Source organism: Ixodes scapularis, unplaced genomic scaffold (genome assembly GCF_016920785.2).
Source record: "Ixodes scapularis isolate PalLabHiFi unplaced genomic scaffold, ASM1692078v2 ptg003039l_1__unscaffolded, whole genome shotgun sequence".
NCBI lineage: Eukaryota > Metazoa > Arthropoda > Arachnida > Ixodida > Ixodidae > Ixodes > Ixodes scapularis.
Genome location: NW_024610291.1, coordinates 340,861 through 354,887, shown reverse-complemented (window position 1 = coordinate 354,887; position 14,027 = coordinate 340,861). Strand labels below are relative to the sequence as shown.

Genomic DNA, 14,027 nt, shown 5'->3' with positions numbered 1-14,027 from the left:
CTCGGGAAGAGATGTTGTTTTTTATTTTGAATCTGGAGGCTTGCGCATTCTACGGGGCTTCTTGGGTTTCAACCTGGGGGTTCCGGAGAGGCGCCGCTATGTCTGCAACGGGATGCACGGACGAAGTTACGGAGCTGTAGGCTGTAGTCCGTTGGCAAGTTAACGAATGTGTATCGACGCCCTTGCCAACTATTGGACGCTGGATATCACGTGGCTCCAGCAGAGCTTTGAAATGATTGGTTGATCCTCGCCCTAGAGTGAGGGGGTCAGCGTCTTCAGAAGTCCGTGACAGGGGAGAGAGAAGCCCTTTCTGGCTTGGACTTGGACTAATTTGGAGGACGGCGAATTCCCTTTGCTTGGTATATACTGTGTACAATAGCCCGTCACGTCTAAATAAAAAGTTTAGACGAAGTCCTCCCGCATCTGTCGCACTCTTCTGATCACCCACCGAACAAGGCTCATCAAACGATTGGCCCCGCAAGACACCGCCGGGCAATCATCATCTATTCAACCAAGGGACGAACCTTTACTGGCGCAGCTCGACAGCGATGAGCGAGCCTCGGTGAAGATCGGAGGATCAAGAAAGTGACAGAGGTGGTCCAGCTGAAGCTTCCTGGCTGGCCAGGTGCTTGAACGGAGCGATCTACGGAATCCGTCGACAAGCAGCGCTGAGCGTCAGGGAGCGGTACTGCCGAAGCGGCCTTCTCCGGTGGAAAGCGGCGCATGCGGCACATCGACGGAGAGAAAACCACCTGGGTCATCGGACAGCAACGCTGAACGACCGGTGGCTGAAACCAGGGACCTCAAGGGTCAGGAGTTCCGACGCCGAGGCCAAGGACGACTACTGAGGACGCAATATCCGGGCTCTGGGCGTCAAACTGCAGCAACGTTTGCGCCGGGTGAGTGGGATTTCTTCCGTCGAGTCGAGGTTGGCATGGCTGGTAGTTGGCGGGACTTATGGTTTTGACGCGTCAGATGTTGGCCGACATGGAGAACGGGTTAAATGGAGAGAACTCGCAGGGGACAGGAGCCTCTGGTCAGGGGCAGGAGGCGCCACAGGGTGCGACAGAAAAGGAATCGGAGGCGGTCACAATTCGAAGGCTCGAACTAGAATTTGAGTTGCGGAAAGCGCAACTTCAGATTGAGTCCGAAGAGCGGATCGCGTTGCGCATGGCACAGCTAGGAAAAGAAAGTGGTCGACCTTCCTCCTCTGGGTCGGAAACAGACGACCAACGGCACGCAGGCTTAGACCCGGTTGCGCAATGCGCAAAAGTTTTGAAAGGGTACAGCCTGCCATGTAACGCGGACGTTCCTCTATGGTTTGATGAGGTGGAAAAATTGTTTACCACGTACCAGGTGCCGGATAGTGGTCGAGTACATTTGATTATGCCGGTGCTAACGGAGCGTGTCCGCTACCTGCTGCGCAGTCTAGGGCAAGACGATTGTTTAGATTACGAGTCGGTAAAACGGGCGGTGCTGAGCGAACTGAAACTCACGCCAGCTGAGTACCTAGACAGGTTCGACAGTGCAGCCAAAAGAAAAGATGAAACATGGGCTCAGTTCGCCTCCCGTGTCCGAACCTACTTCACGTATTACCTTCAGGTGAGAGGTGCGGACACGCAGGAGACAGTACCGGAGCTCATGGTTGCTGATCGGATTAAGGCGAGCCTGAGTACCGATGGTCTGGAGTATGTTCGCCTTCGCGAGGGAGAGACTTGGTTAAAACCGGTCGAGGTGGCGAGGGTGTTACAGACTTATGAGCAGGCAAAAGGGAAAGGGAGCGCCACAAAACAGGTGTACGTTCCAACAGAACAGTCAGGGACGGGGCGCTCGCCAGGGTTCAAAGGTCCCGTGAACTCGGGTCGAGCAGCTGTAAGGTGTCATGTATGTCATGAGCAGGGACACATTGCCAAGCACTGCACTCGCGCTTCGGGTAGTGAGGTGCCTCAGGGGCTGGCAAATGTCCCTGAACCGAAAGGGCAGACAGACAGAGTGTTAACCGCTCGGGTTGAGGTGAGGCGGTCGATTTCGGAGACGGGCCGCTCGAAGCTACAATTGGTTCAACTGGAGTGCGGCGACGTACACACCGAAGAAGTGCTCGACACGGGTACCGAAATGACGGTAGTACGGGAGAGCCTGCTACCTCAAGCTTGGAGGGAACCGTCGGGCACAGTGAAGCTAGTGTCCGCTTTTGGCCACGCCATTGATGCCAATCTTGCAACACTTCCAATAAGGTTGAGCTGTCCAGGGGCGGTAGAAAATCCAACTAAAGCCGACTTAGTGTGCGCGCTCACCAATCAGCTGGCGGAAGGGGTGAACTGTTTGCTTGCCTGGGAAGATTGGGAACTGTTGAAAGCTAGGAGCGGTAAGGTCCAGGTGCAACAGGGAGGTACAGCGGCCTATCCTTGTGAAGTTGAAGAACAGAACGTCGGAAGAGATGAAGACAGCGAAGCACTGACTTGTGGGGTTGGCTAGGTAGGCCTCGGCCCTTCAGCGCTACAATGTAACAGCCCAGCATGGGAGGGGAACCAGTAACGGAAATACTGATGCGTAGTGTGGGCTCAACAATTTATGTTGGGAGTCGACTGAGTGATCATGCCATGCCGCCTCGGTTAGACGTGAATGTTCCCCTCACCCGAGCCGCAGGGCGCTGTGGGGCTGTGAAGTGAATTGGCGAGTCGAACTTGAGTACCCAAAAGGACGTTCTTCTCGTTGCTGTTGTGAATACGTTCAATGCTAATGTAACGCTGTTTTTCTCTTTGTGTGTGTGTTGTTTTACAGCCTTTGGAATGTCACGCACGCGTTTTGGCCCCTTTTTATGTTTGCACTGGGGCATTCCGGTTTGTTAAAGTAGAATCTGTTGCTTTTTATGCGTTTTGTTTTATTGTCAGCTTACGATTATGTTTGCGCGCTTTGAGTCGGTTCTGAAGAACTTCACATTAGTGTTATCTAGTTTTATTTCTTTTGCGTGTGTTTAGATTAACTGTTTAGCAGGTCCAAGAAGGACCAGAAACAGTCTTGGGGGGAAGGTGTAAGGGTTCTGGAAAAGACGGCTGGTTTCTCGATCGGCCGGGCGACGGTCGTCTTGTCCGGCGGCGTGTATGATGCTCCCTCCCCGGTCGTTTTGTGTAGTTTTGCTTTTCTAACGGGGGACCGCGTGGGCCTTTCTGCCGACGCGGCTCCCTGGAGAGCGTCTTCCTGTGTCTCCCTCATCGGGATGACCCCTCGGGAAGAGATGTTGTTTTTTATTTTGAATCTGGAGGCTTGCGCATTCTACGGGGCTTCTTGGGTTTCAACCTGGGGGTTCCGGAGAGGCGCCGCTATGTCTGCAACGGGATGCACGGACGAAGTTACGGAGCTGTAGGCTGTAGTCCGTTGGCAAGTTAACGAATGTGTATCGACGCCCTTGCCAACTATTGGACGCTGGATATCACGTGGCTCCAGCAGAGCTTTGAAATGATTGGTTGATCCTCGCCCTAGAGTGAGGGGGTCAGCGTCTTCAGAAGTCCGTGACAGGGGAGAGAGAAGCCCTTTCTGGCTTGGACTTGGACTAATTTGGAGGACGGCGAATTCCCTTTGCTTGGTATATACTGTGTACAATAGCCCGTCACGTCTAAATAAAAAGTTTAGACGAAGTCCTCCCGCATCTGTCGCACTCTTCTGATCACCCACCGAACAAGGCTCATCAAACGATTGGCCCCGCAAGACACCGCCGGGCAATCATCATCTATTCAACCAAGGAACGAACCTTTACTGACTTCCAAAAAAAACGTAGAACTGACGTCGATTAATGTCGATGACGCCAAGGTGTTGCTCAGGACATTGTTGGGACGTCTCGTACTTCACGTTGAAAAGACTTCCCAAAGAAACATAGAACTAACGTCGACTGATGTCAATGATGCCAAGGTGTTGCTCAGGACATTGTTGGGACGTCTCGTGCTTGACGTTCAAAGAACTTCCCAAAGAAAACGTGGAACTGACGTCGATTAATGTCGATGACGTTAAGGTGTTGCTCAGGACATTGTTAAGAAGTCTCAAACTTGACGTTGAAATAACTTCTCGAAGAAAATATAGAACAGAGTCGATTAATGTCGATGACGCCAAGGTGTTTCTCAGGACATTGTTGGGACGTTTCGTGCTTGACGTTCAAAGAACTTCCCAAAGAAAACGTAGAACTGACGTTGACAAATGTCGATGACGCCAAGGTGTTGCTCAGGATATTGTTGGGACGTCTCGTGCTTGACGTTCAAAGAACTTCCGAAAGAAAACGTGGAACTGACGTCGATTAATGTCGATGACGTTAAGGTGCTGCTCAGGACATTGTTCGGAAGTGTCAAACTTGACGTTGAAATAACTTCTTAAAGAAAATGTAGAACAGACGTCGATTAATGTCGATGACGTCAAGGTGTATCTCAGGAAATTGTAGGGACGTCTCGTGCTAGACGTTCAAAAAACTTCCCGGACAAGACGTCGATTGATGTTGACGACGTCGAGGTGAAACTCATGACGTTGTCACGACGTCACGCGTTTGACGTTGTCGGAACCTCTCGTATGGACATACCATTGACGTGGATAAAAGGTCTATTAAGGACCTCAATGTCGCCGACGTCTGGGACCTTATTTCGATGTCATCTCGACGTGCTGTGCTACCTGGGTTGACGATGGCATTCCGGGCATCTGGGAACACGGCATTCTTTCCTGACGTGTACCTTGCGCTGACACCGAAGGCAAAGAGGGGCTCTACCGGGCACCAGAACGAGTACCTTGCAGCCCTCGACGCGAATTTTATGCGGGATGTCGTCCCCGGCGATTCCATCCTCGAGTGCCATCCGGACAATTCTGGTGCTCGAAACCTTTCTCACAAAAGTAGTCTCTGCTGATCTCAGAAACTTTACCAAAGCGCTCCAGTTCCCTACGTACCTGGCAGTTGGGTACATCGTAAGGATCCCAGTGGAGCTTGACCTTCACTACTATGTTGACCGGGTCAAACATGAGGCACCGCCCACCTGCGCGCAGCCGCTTTTTTGCTCCCACCAAACGCTGCGTCGCGGCTAGTGAGTGCAGTCAGAGTATCCATACGTGAATCATCTGATGGGCGCCTGCCGACGCCAAGTTTAGAAGGACTGCCAATCTTCTTAGTTCCTTTTTAAAGTCTTCAATACAATAGGGCCGGTTTCGTTTTTCGCAATGCAGAAATACTGCATTATTCGCAATGTATCCATTAGGCACAGGAGGCAGCTAGAACAATCGCATAATCAGCAGATTTAGTACTAGCAGGGATACGGCGGCCAGTAAAGTCTGTTGTTGCCGCTCCGTTGGAGCTTGTCATCGCACGTCTGTACTCGGCGGGGGCCGAAAGTGGAATCGCCTCGCAGGTACGCTTGCACGACTTGGGAACGGGCGGGTGTTTATGCGTTTAGCTTTCGCGTTCCTCTCTTAAAGACGAAACTTAAGCGTCCTTCCGTATGTTTTTATACAGCAAGCGGCTCTGAAGCAAGCAGCTGCGGTGAGGCATGCTCTTGGCACAGCACATGCATATCACTTGACGCGGATCTGGCTCCTGGTCACGCGCAGTGCTTTGACCTAGTGTGAGCAAAGGCGGAATCTTTGTAATTAGCGTGCCAGTATCAAGCACGCAGCACCTTATTACGCTCAATGCGAGGCTTGTGCCTTTTGGTCCCGTCATAATCTTAGACGATTTACGGTAGCGCCTCATTTTATTCCAAGGCTACGGTCTGACGGAGAAAGTCAACCAGGAATGTCGGACACTCATTGGTATGGGCTGCCAAAAAAGTCGCCACATAGTACTTCATGATCATCGTCAGCGAGCGTCACTGTAAGCACTTGTAGAACGAGAACAGCAGGGGTATATTTATTGGATACAAGGTCTCCGTCATGCGCTCATTGCTTTCCGTCGTGCTTCGAATAAGCGTTTACGCTCCAAGCTTACGAGACGCCAAAGCGCTATCGAAGGTGGGAAAGTCGCGCTCAAGGGGCAACATCTGAAACACCTCCCCGCCGTTCTTATCTTGTCAGCGACTATAACTACGGTGCCTGGAACCCGTCTCCGAGTGGTGTGTTTAGCGTCAAAGTCCTCCAATGCATCGAAAGTGGTCCCGAAGTGGCAACAAATGACGTCACAAAAGCCGGAGTGTCATGCTCTCGGGAACTTGGCGGTTGGTCGTAGAAATTCTCGCGAAAAGCACCAGCGAATGTGAGTGTCGCTGTCGTCGTGGCGCCTCATTTGCTGGCTGCCGAACCTTCCGTAGACTGTCGCGCTGGAGAGCGACATGCCGCTCAACAGCGATCGTTCATATCCAGCACCACTGCTACGACGCCGGGGATCACGGCCGGCGACAGCATGACACTTATATGACGTTATCATGTGAAAATCAAGGGACCACTTTTTTGGGGACGCGGTAAACACATAAGTCGGAGGCGCGTTGCAGGCACCGTACTGTAACTAAAATCGTTCTGTGTAGCTGAAACAAAAAGAGACCAAAACATTCTAACGTAAAAATACAAGTTCAAAAAACGCTCAAGAAATACATAAACGATGGTATCACTGAGTGATGCCGTTTAGGGTCTCCTTAAACAAAAAGGCGAAAAAACCATTCTTTAAAATATTTAGGTTTTGGAGGCTCTTAGGGACATAAAACGAACGATGGATCTGCCATACCACTTAGTCATCTTCATTCGAAGAAGTGTCCGATGTCAGGTCAATTACCGAAAGGTCAAGATTTCGGTCGACGTCAGGTGGTTTTATAGGGCTATCGCCGATTAGGATAACGTCGACAGGTTTTACTACAGGCGTCCACCTGCCACCCGGGAAAAGTTTTACGGCGCCGCAGGAAGAGTCAATGCGACCCAGAAGGTCGAGTGCAAACAGGTCGATCCTAAGCTCTTCTACCTTGATACTTTGATCGCACACTGGACAGCGCCACAACGGCCGGAGGGTGCTTTCGTTCATTTCGAGGTAGGCCATCGCGTCGAAAGCCTGGACGTGGGAACATCTGGGGCCGCGGCACGGCACCTTAATTCTAGTCCTCGATAAGGGACAGGTGAGGGCCAGCGTAATGAAGTCCACGACTATGTCCTCAGTGTTTTCATCCCCAACCGCCTTCTTCACTAAGTCATGTGTAGAGGCCACGTTGTCCATTCCCTTCAGATGATCGTCCCCACACCACCGAACCAATTCGTGCTCCGGTGTCTTGTTGACGACGTGAACCGTCAGGTACCCGTCACACAACCCGTCAGGTACGCTGCAGCTCTTGATGCGGATGTCGTTCACTGTGGCAGAGACATGACCCGTAATGTGGAGCATCTTCAGAGGCACGCCGTAGAACTTGGCATCGTTGATCTTGAGGGTTACCGTCATTTCGTCGTGCTTGCACTCGGGCTCCGGGAAATCGTTGAAGACGAGGAGGACCCGTCTTCTTTCGTGGTTAGCGTGCAGATGCTTCGGCAGGAGTCTGCAGCTGTAATGCCTGCCGCTGCTACCAACTTGAGAGCAACGGACCTTGTAGACTGGCGCGTAGAATGGCTGCGGAGGAAGCATGCCGCGGGCGGTCCGAAGCGGCGATGTAAACACGGGTGTCAAGTCGTTTGGTGCTCTGCACAGAAGTAGAATAGATGGTGCTATGGAAAATTCCACAGCCTTGAAATGACGCCGGCTACTCCAAACCTTGGAAGTGATATGATCTAAGACCTAAAAACATAATGATTAAAATAGGAAAGAAATGAGTAGGGAGTAGCAGCGCAGGCCTGACACGACCACACGAACATACACACGCACACACGCGCGCAGAAAAAAAAAACGAGAAAAAAGAAAAAGAGGGAGCGTTACAGAACACTTGCTACAAAACATAGCACAAAAATAGTTGATGCAGTTGAGGCTTTTCTTGTCAGTCTGTTGCTTGTCTTAATTTTCGGTTAGGATAGAGCATATTTTTGCCACTGTGAAAGGAAGACCACGGAGGCTGAATCGAGTTTAGAATCGAGCTGATACGCAGGGGCGCGTGAGGGGTGAAATGGAAAGTGGGAGGGACGACTGGTCGAAGCATCGGCTTGACTCAACAATGTGAAAGGAAGATAAGACAGCGTTTCGGTGTTTCGCGATATCTGACTTCCGTTCCGTGACCACTTTTTCGCAGGCAAAAGAAATTCATGACCGCGCAAAGTGCCTACGTGGCTGGCAGTCAACGCGGCCTAATTAAAGTCCTTTGATACTTCTTTTCACAAGTAACCAGAACCAATATAAATGGCAAAGCACGTTCCGCTGGAACAAAATGGCGTCATTCAGTTCTGTTCTGCTGTGCGCGGCTATAGGCACCGGCAACGGCCAGGCGGCGCCAGCAGGGCGAGAGCGCACGGTTATACCCTGTCTCGTTGTAACTTGGCAAACGGCGAACGATAAGCCCCACACTGCGTGCCGAAGGCTTCGAAACGCGCGACGTATACGAGCGCAACGCACACATATTGGAGCATGACGCAGCGAAAAGTCTGATACTTCTTCAAAGTTGAGCCGCGCTCCGGTGATACGCAGTCACGTTCCGATTGGCCCGCCAAGGCCGTAGCTTCCGTTCTACTGGCACGTTACGCGATCACGGCTTCCTGGGATACCCAGTATTTCTTGCTTCAGACACTAGGCTCAGCGGCGCCACCAGAGTAATAGCTCACGTTTAAACAATGCAGCCGCCACTCCCAGGGGTACCCAATATTTCTTGCTTCAGTCGCTAGATGACGCCAAACCAAACAGCATTGCAGGTTGGCTATTCGCTTCCTAAAATCTGTACCGTCATGCAGTCAAAGAATATCGCTACTTGCAGGTAGCTCTTACCTAGGAACTTTAGTGCCAGCAGCACCAAAAGCGCAATGTCACGGCGTTCGGCGTTCGTCATGTTTTTGCGCGAGTGATATCACCGGCTAAACTAATACGGCGGCGGCGATCAAGTGCTCCAAAAGCAAGGGGGGAACGCCGATCAAATGGCAATGCAGAAAACGTAGGGGAGACGCGCGATGACAAACCAGCCATACGCTTGTGCCGTCATTGGTCAAGGTCGGAAAGGGGTCGGGAAAAGGGGGGGGGGGGGGGGGGGGCACGTGCGTGCATTTTGAGGGTAAACAAGCGTTCTAGAAAATAAGCAAATGTTTCTTTCCTAGAACTGCATAATATTCTAAACCCCAACCAACATGGTTTCCGCAGCGGCCTGTGAGCGGTAACCCACTTCATTGAATTTTATCATGAATTATCCACTTACGTTAATAGCCGTATGCAGGTTGATGCAGTGTTCATTGACCTGCGTTTGACCGAGTACCTCACCATAGACTAATTAAGACCTTAATCGACCTCGAAGTTCCCTCATGTGTGACTGGATGGGTTAATGCACACCTTTCAAACCGCTAACACTTCGTGGATGTATATGGTACCTTTTCAGGATTATTGGATGTTTATTCCGGCATACCAAACGTTCCGTCCTGTGGCCTCTGCTTTTTTTGGTCTATGTTAACAACTTGTTTCAATCCACCATTGATGCTCCAATTAAGTTAAGAATGTTTGCCGGTGACTGCGTTATTTGCACTCCAGTTTCTACAATACAGGACTACATAAAAGTGAGGGATGTATTGGCTAGCATCGCGTCTTGGTGTCATGTGAAAAACATAAAGTTAATATCAGGAAAACTCAGGACATCCATATTTCAACAAAAAAAATGTATTAAACTTTGGTTATGAGGTTGACGGCGCGCAGCTGACAAAAGTTGACAGTTCTAAATATTTGGGAGTGACTTTATCGAGTGAACTAAGGTGAAAAAAGCATGTGGAGTAAGAAGGGTGCAACAAACCAATTGTGGTATCTGAGAAAAACGCTTGGCAAATCTCCTCCTTCTGTGAAAATTCTTCCATATAAATCAAACATTAGACCTGTTTTATAATATGCTCTGCAGTGTGAAGCCCATGGCAGAGCTCTATGCTCAAAGAACGGGAAGATGTCCAATCACGAGAGGTGCCCATAATATTTTCATATTTCAGACGAACCACGTCTGTCACGGGATTTAAAACGAGAGCCAATATAAATCCTCCGGCAAACAGAAGAACGTGCCAACGGGTCAAATTGTTCTTTCAGATTTTCAAGAACAGTATAAAAATTGATAGCTCAACATATTTAAAACCAAGAGGCTTCTGCTCCGAACATCTGCATCACTCAAAGACCGTAGCCCACATTAATTAACAAATAAATAGCTATAAACAATCTTTTTTTTGTGCATACAATTGCTTTATGGAACAGTCTTACCGGTGATGTTGTGAACATTGATTCATTCTCTCTTTTGAAAAAGGTGTAGAGATCATTCTTCAGTGCTAAAAATGTTTTCGATTACTCTTTAATTATGAAGTTCAAAGTTCTCAATATTTTATATGTGTGTTACAATGTAAAATGTTAAAAAGGGAGTGGGTTAAGGTTTCGTGCATTGATTGTATAGAAAGAGAATTTTGTTGTTTTGTATATTTTATTTGTATGCCATTCAGATATCAGTGTGCCAACTTCCAATGTATCACCCACTCCTGCCCAACGTTACTGGAGCAAGCTCAGTTTCGGAGCTCCCTATTCTCGCCTGCAGAGCAGAAGAAACTTGCACACCGCATAAAGTACTATGCATTTGCCGTCGTCTAGCGTTTTTAGTATGCGTGTTTGTGATTTGTCTGTCTCCCAGCTTTTAAGGTGCAACCCCACCCTTGGTTAGTGTGGTTCTGAACCAACAGATGGCGGTAAGATCGCCTTCCAGGCCTGTGCATCAATGCGAGAAATCATGTGTGGTGGCGCTTCGATACAGTGGGGTATTTTTCTATATCCTGAATTTGACATCCCTGGTACCTTGCTTGATTTTCTCTGCACGAGCTTTCTTTGGAACGTGCACGGCTGCGCCAGTTCTCGTGCAAGGGGGCCAGTTGCCTGCGCTCCGAGCTCACGTCTTCAGCAAATGTGGGCAGAACAAAACGCGAAAATCGTTCAGAGCCAAATGGCGAGACACTGATGCGTTGAAAAATATAAATTGCCTGTGCGCCGTCATCGGAGATTTAAGAGGCCAACTACACATATTTTAATGTGATGATATTTATATTGCCTCGAATAAAGGTGGCGAGGGAACGAACAGTGAACTGAAAAATAAAGGTTTAATCTGTGAACTGTGCCAAACTAAAAAGTAAAGAAACAGCGTCGAGGCAGCAGAAAAGCAGGCGGCGATTCGGCAGCGCAACAGGGAGCGAGAGCGAGACTGACTCGACAAGGGGCCCTAAACTCGTCAAATACAAACTTGGAGGCAAAGTTGACGGGGCGCGCCGATTGGACAATCACGACAATGACTTCGCGTTTTTCTCGTCGACATCCAATCGGCGCGCTCCACGAACTTTCGGCTACAACTTTGTATCTGACGAGTTTAGGGCCCAAGGTCGCGGGCAGCTGCTTATCTATTATCTACAGTGTGTCACTATCTCGGAAGTTCGGCAAAAAAGATTCGAGCGTCGTGCGCTCGGAGCGAGGGCGATGATGAACTGGCATTTTCAAGAAGAAAGTAGGGCGAAAGTTACGTCTGGTGCAAGAATGAACACGAATCTTCTAGAAGTCCATGACCGAGTGTTGCTGTCTCTGCTCTGCAGGTGGCAATATGACGGGCCGGCCCTTTTGTCGTGCATGTGTTTGGCTCTTTGTGGATTTCCAGGAAAACGTGATGACGTGATAGACTTAGGTTTCCAAAGTTCTAGCTTGAGGAATTAACTACCTCAAAAATCAAAACAAAGGAACTGCTTTTTGGGCGGTCAGGTGTCTCACTTATGTAGCTGGGTGTTTATTTTGACCGGAACCACGAGGCTGGAAAGCACAAAAAATGACAGTCAGGTTTATATGTTGAGTTTGGTAAACCCAAAGTAGGACTGGTGCGGGAATCATAATAAAAAAATACTAATAATTCACTCACAGCAATAAATGATAAGAATTAATTTTAGTGCGAATTCATTGATAAATGCAATGACTGGCCAGGCAAAGATTCTGGGGCTGTGGATAGCTTTTGCACATAGTTTAAGCAATGCACAAAGTGTCACAAAATTTTTTTTTGTTTTAATTGCAAGAATAAATTAGGCATCGCCGGACGCTCATTTTTCGCCGAAAAGTAGCGCTTGAGGTCACAACCAGATGTCAAAGTTTAAGCCCGATCCTATACCTTATTCAAAAGTTATAAGTGATTTTCTGAAAAGTTCAATTGGAAAATGACGGCCGACGGAGTTTTCGCATACATGGGGCTCTATGGCACTAGAAACCGAAAACGGTCAAAATGGGCTCCATTTTCCCATTGAAATTTTCAGAAAATCACTTATAACTTTTGAATAAGGTGTCCGTTCCGGATGAAACTTTGGCATCTCGTTGTGACCTAGCGCTACCTATGGGCGGAGAATGAGCGTTAGGCAAAGCGTAGTTTATTATTATTGCGGTAAAAAAAAAAACAAAAAAAACCTGTAAATCTTTTTTGTGACATGCTGTACCAGTCTTAATTTGGTGCTTTATGCGCGCAAGTGTGCATAAATGAAAAAGATGCAAACGGGTAGAGTTTGACGTTGTATAAAATATAGTGTAAGCGCGCACATGGTACGCTGACTAAGAATGAAACAGCCCTACATTTTACACTAGCGGTGAGCGAATCGAAAGCTAAGAGTGCTTCAAAACTTGAAGCTTGTACACATATACTGCCCAGGCCGTTATGTTTGAATGCTCGTGGTCCTTTATTACCCTCAGGCCGGCGCGTATGCCATCCTGCAAGGGTCTAGCCCTGTAGCAGAACGCAACCGACAAATCTAGAGAACACGAGATGGTTCGCGCGGCTGATGAATCGACTACGGTAGAGCGACGTCGATGAGACGTCGATCCAAAATGGCAACGATTCAAGGGTCGAGCGGAGCCAGCGGATCTGAGCCTAGCCGCCTATACTTCGTTTCAGCTTCGGTCCAGACGCAGCCGCGCGAGCATCTGGCACAGAACAGTGCTTGCACTGCACGAGCGCGCGTGCTTGGCAGGGATGCTAAAAGCCCGGAGCTCTCGCTTGTAGCTTAGCCGAGCCGGCCGGGCAGACGAGGGCGAGAGAGAGAGGGAGGCAGCGCGCAGGAGAGGAGGCAATTTGTGTTCTTCCATCACGCTTTCTCGGTGGGACAGTATGTCCCCCGAGTGTCGGAGAACAAGTTGGGAAACACGGTTTTCGGACTACAGCAACATGTTTCCGGACTGTTGCTGTTTCCACAATGTGACAGGGTCCCCGAAAACATGTTTTCCTCGTGTTGAAGGACAAAGTTCTCCGACTGTTTCCGCAGTGTGACAGGGTGCTTCTTTGTGCCATCGATTCAGATGATTCTGACGATCAGCTGCCGCCGCGCAAGAAGCCGCGTTCAAAATGACCCTTCACGCTTGACGTTATTATGAAGTATTCTCGTGCGACTATCTGTCCAGAAAAATATAGATGTTGCCGTGTTGCTGGAAAAAAATTCGCTCAGCCACCGAAATGGGCAACACGTGTCGTCCGACACAAGTTGTCGAGGTTTCCGTTGCCAAAAGCTGTCACACCGAGACAACATTGTAGCTGTCGTCCATGTTGTGTTGCTGTTTCCTCAATGTGACAGGGTTGTCGGGCAACAGAGCCGACAGCCGACATGTTTCCCGACTGTTGAGAAACATGTTTTGTTCATGTTTCCGCCGTGTTTCCTCAATGTGACAGGGCCTTTAGGACCTGCTCCGCGCTGCAGCGCGTCCGGTCCTAAGAAGTCGCAAAAGGCTTAAAAACCAGTCTAGTCTTTCTCGGTCTTATTTGGTCGCAAGGTTGTGAACGTCGCTTTAGTTTCGGTGTCAGGAATCTCACGTAATATTGCTTTGCTTTGTCGCCAACTGTTTAAACATTTGTGGAGGACGGAAAAGCGTTTCCTGCGATTTCAGATAAAGCTTCAGATAACTGACAACCATCATTTTAAGCATCCATATCTGTATGAAACGTAGC

General features: G+C 49.2%; 2 protein-coding genes across 2 annotated transcripts; one reads left to right on the top strand and one right to left on the bottom strand.

The window, feature by feature from the left end:
• The first annotated feature begins 987 nt into the window (after positions 1–987).
• On the top strand, positions 988–2,475 carry LOC120844027. Its single transcript, XM_040215586.2, has one exon. It carries the CDS (start codon positions 988–990, stop codon positions 2,473–2,475), a length of 1,488 nt encoding a protein of 495 aa, XP_040071520.2.
• Positions 2,476–6,399: 3,924 nt separating this feature from the next.
• On the bottom strand, positions 6,400–7,558 carry LOC115315839 (E3 SUMO-protein ligase PIAS3-like). Its single transcript, XM_029975209.3, has one exon. The coding sequence runs from the start codon at positions 7,556–7,558 to the stop codon at positions 6,683–6,685; it is 876 nt and encodes a 291-aa protein (XP_029831069.2). The 3' UTR covers positions 6,400–6,682.
• Between the last annotated feature and the right edge of the window lie 6,469 nt (positions 7,559–14,027).

What these genes read in the sequence shown, in the direction of transcription:
- LOC120844027 (XM_040215586.2), top strand. Translation starts at nt 988, where the DNA reads ATGGAGAACGGGTTAAATGGAGAGAACTCGCAGGGGACAGGAGCCTCT.
- LOC115315839 (XM_029975209.3), bottom strand. Translation starts at nt 7,558, where the DNA reads ATGCTTCCTCCGCAGCCATTCTACGCGCCAGTCTACAAGGTCCGTTGC.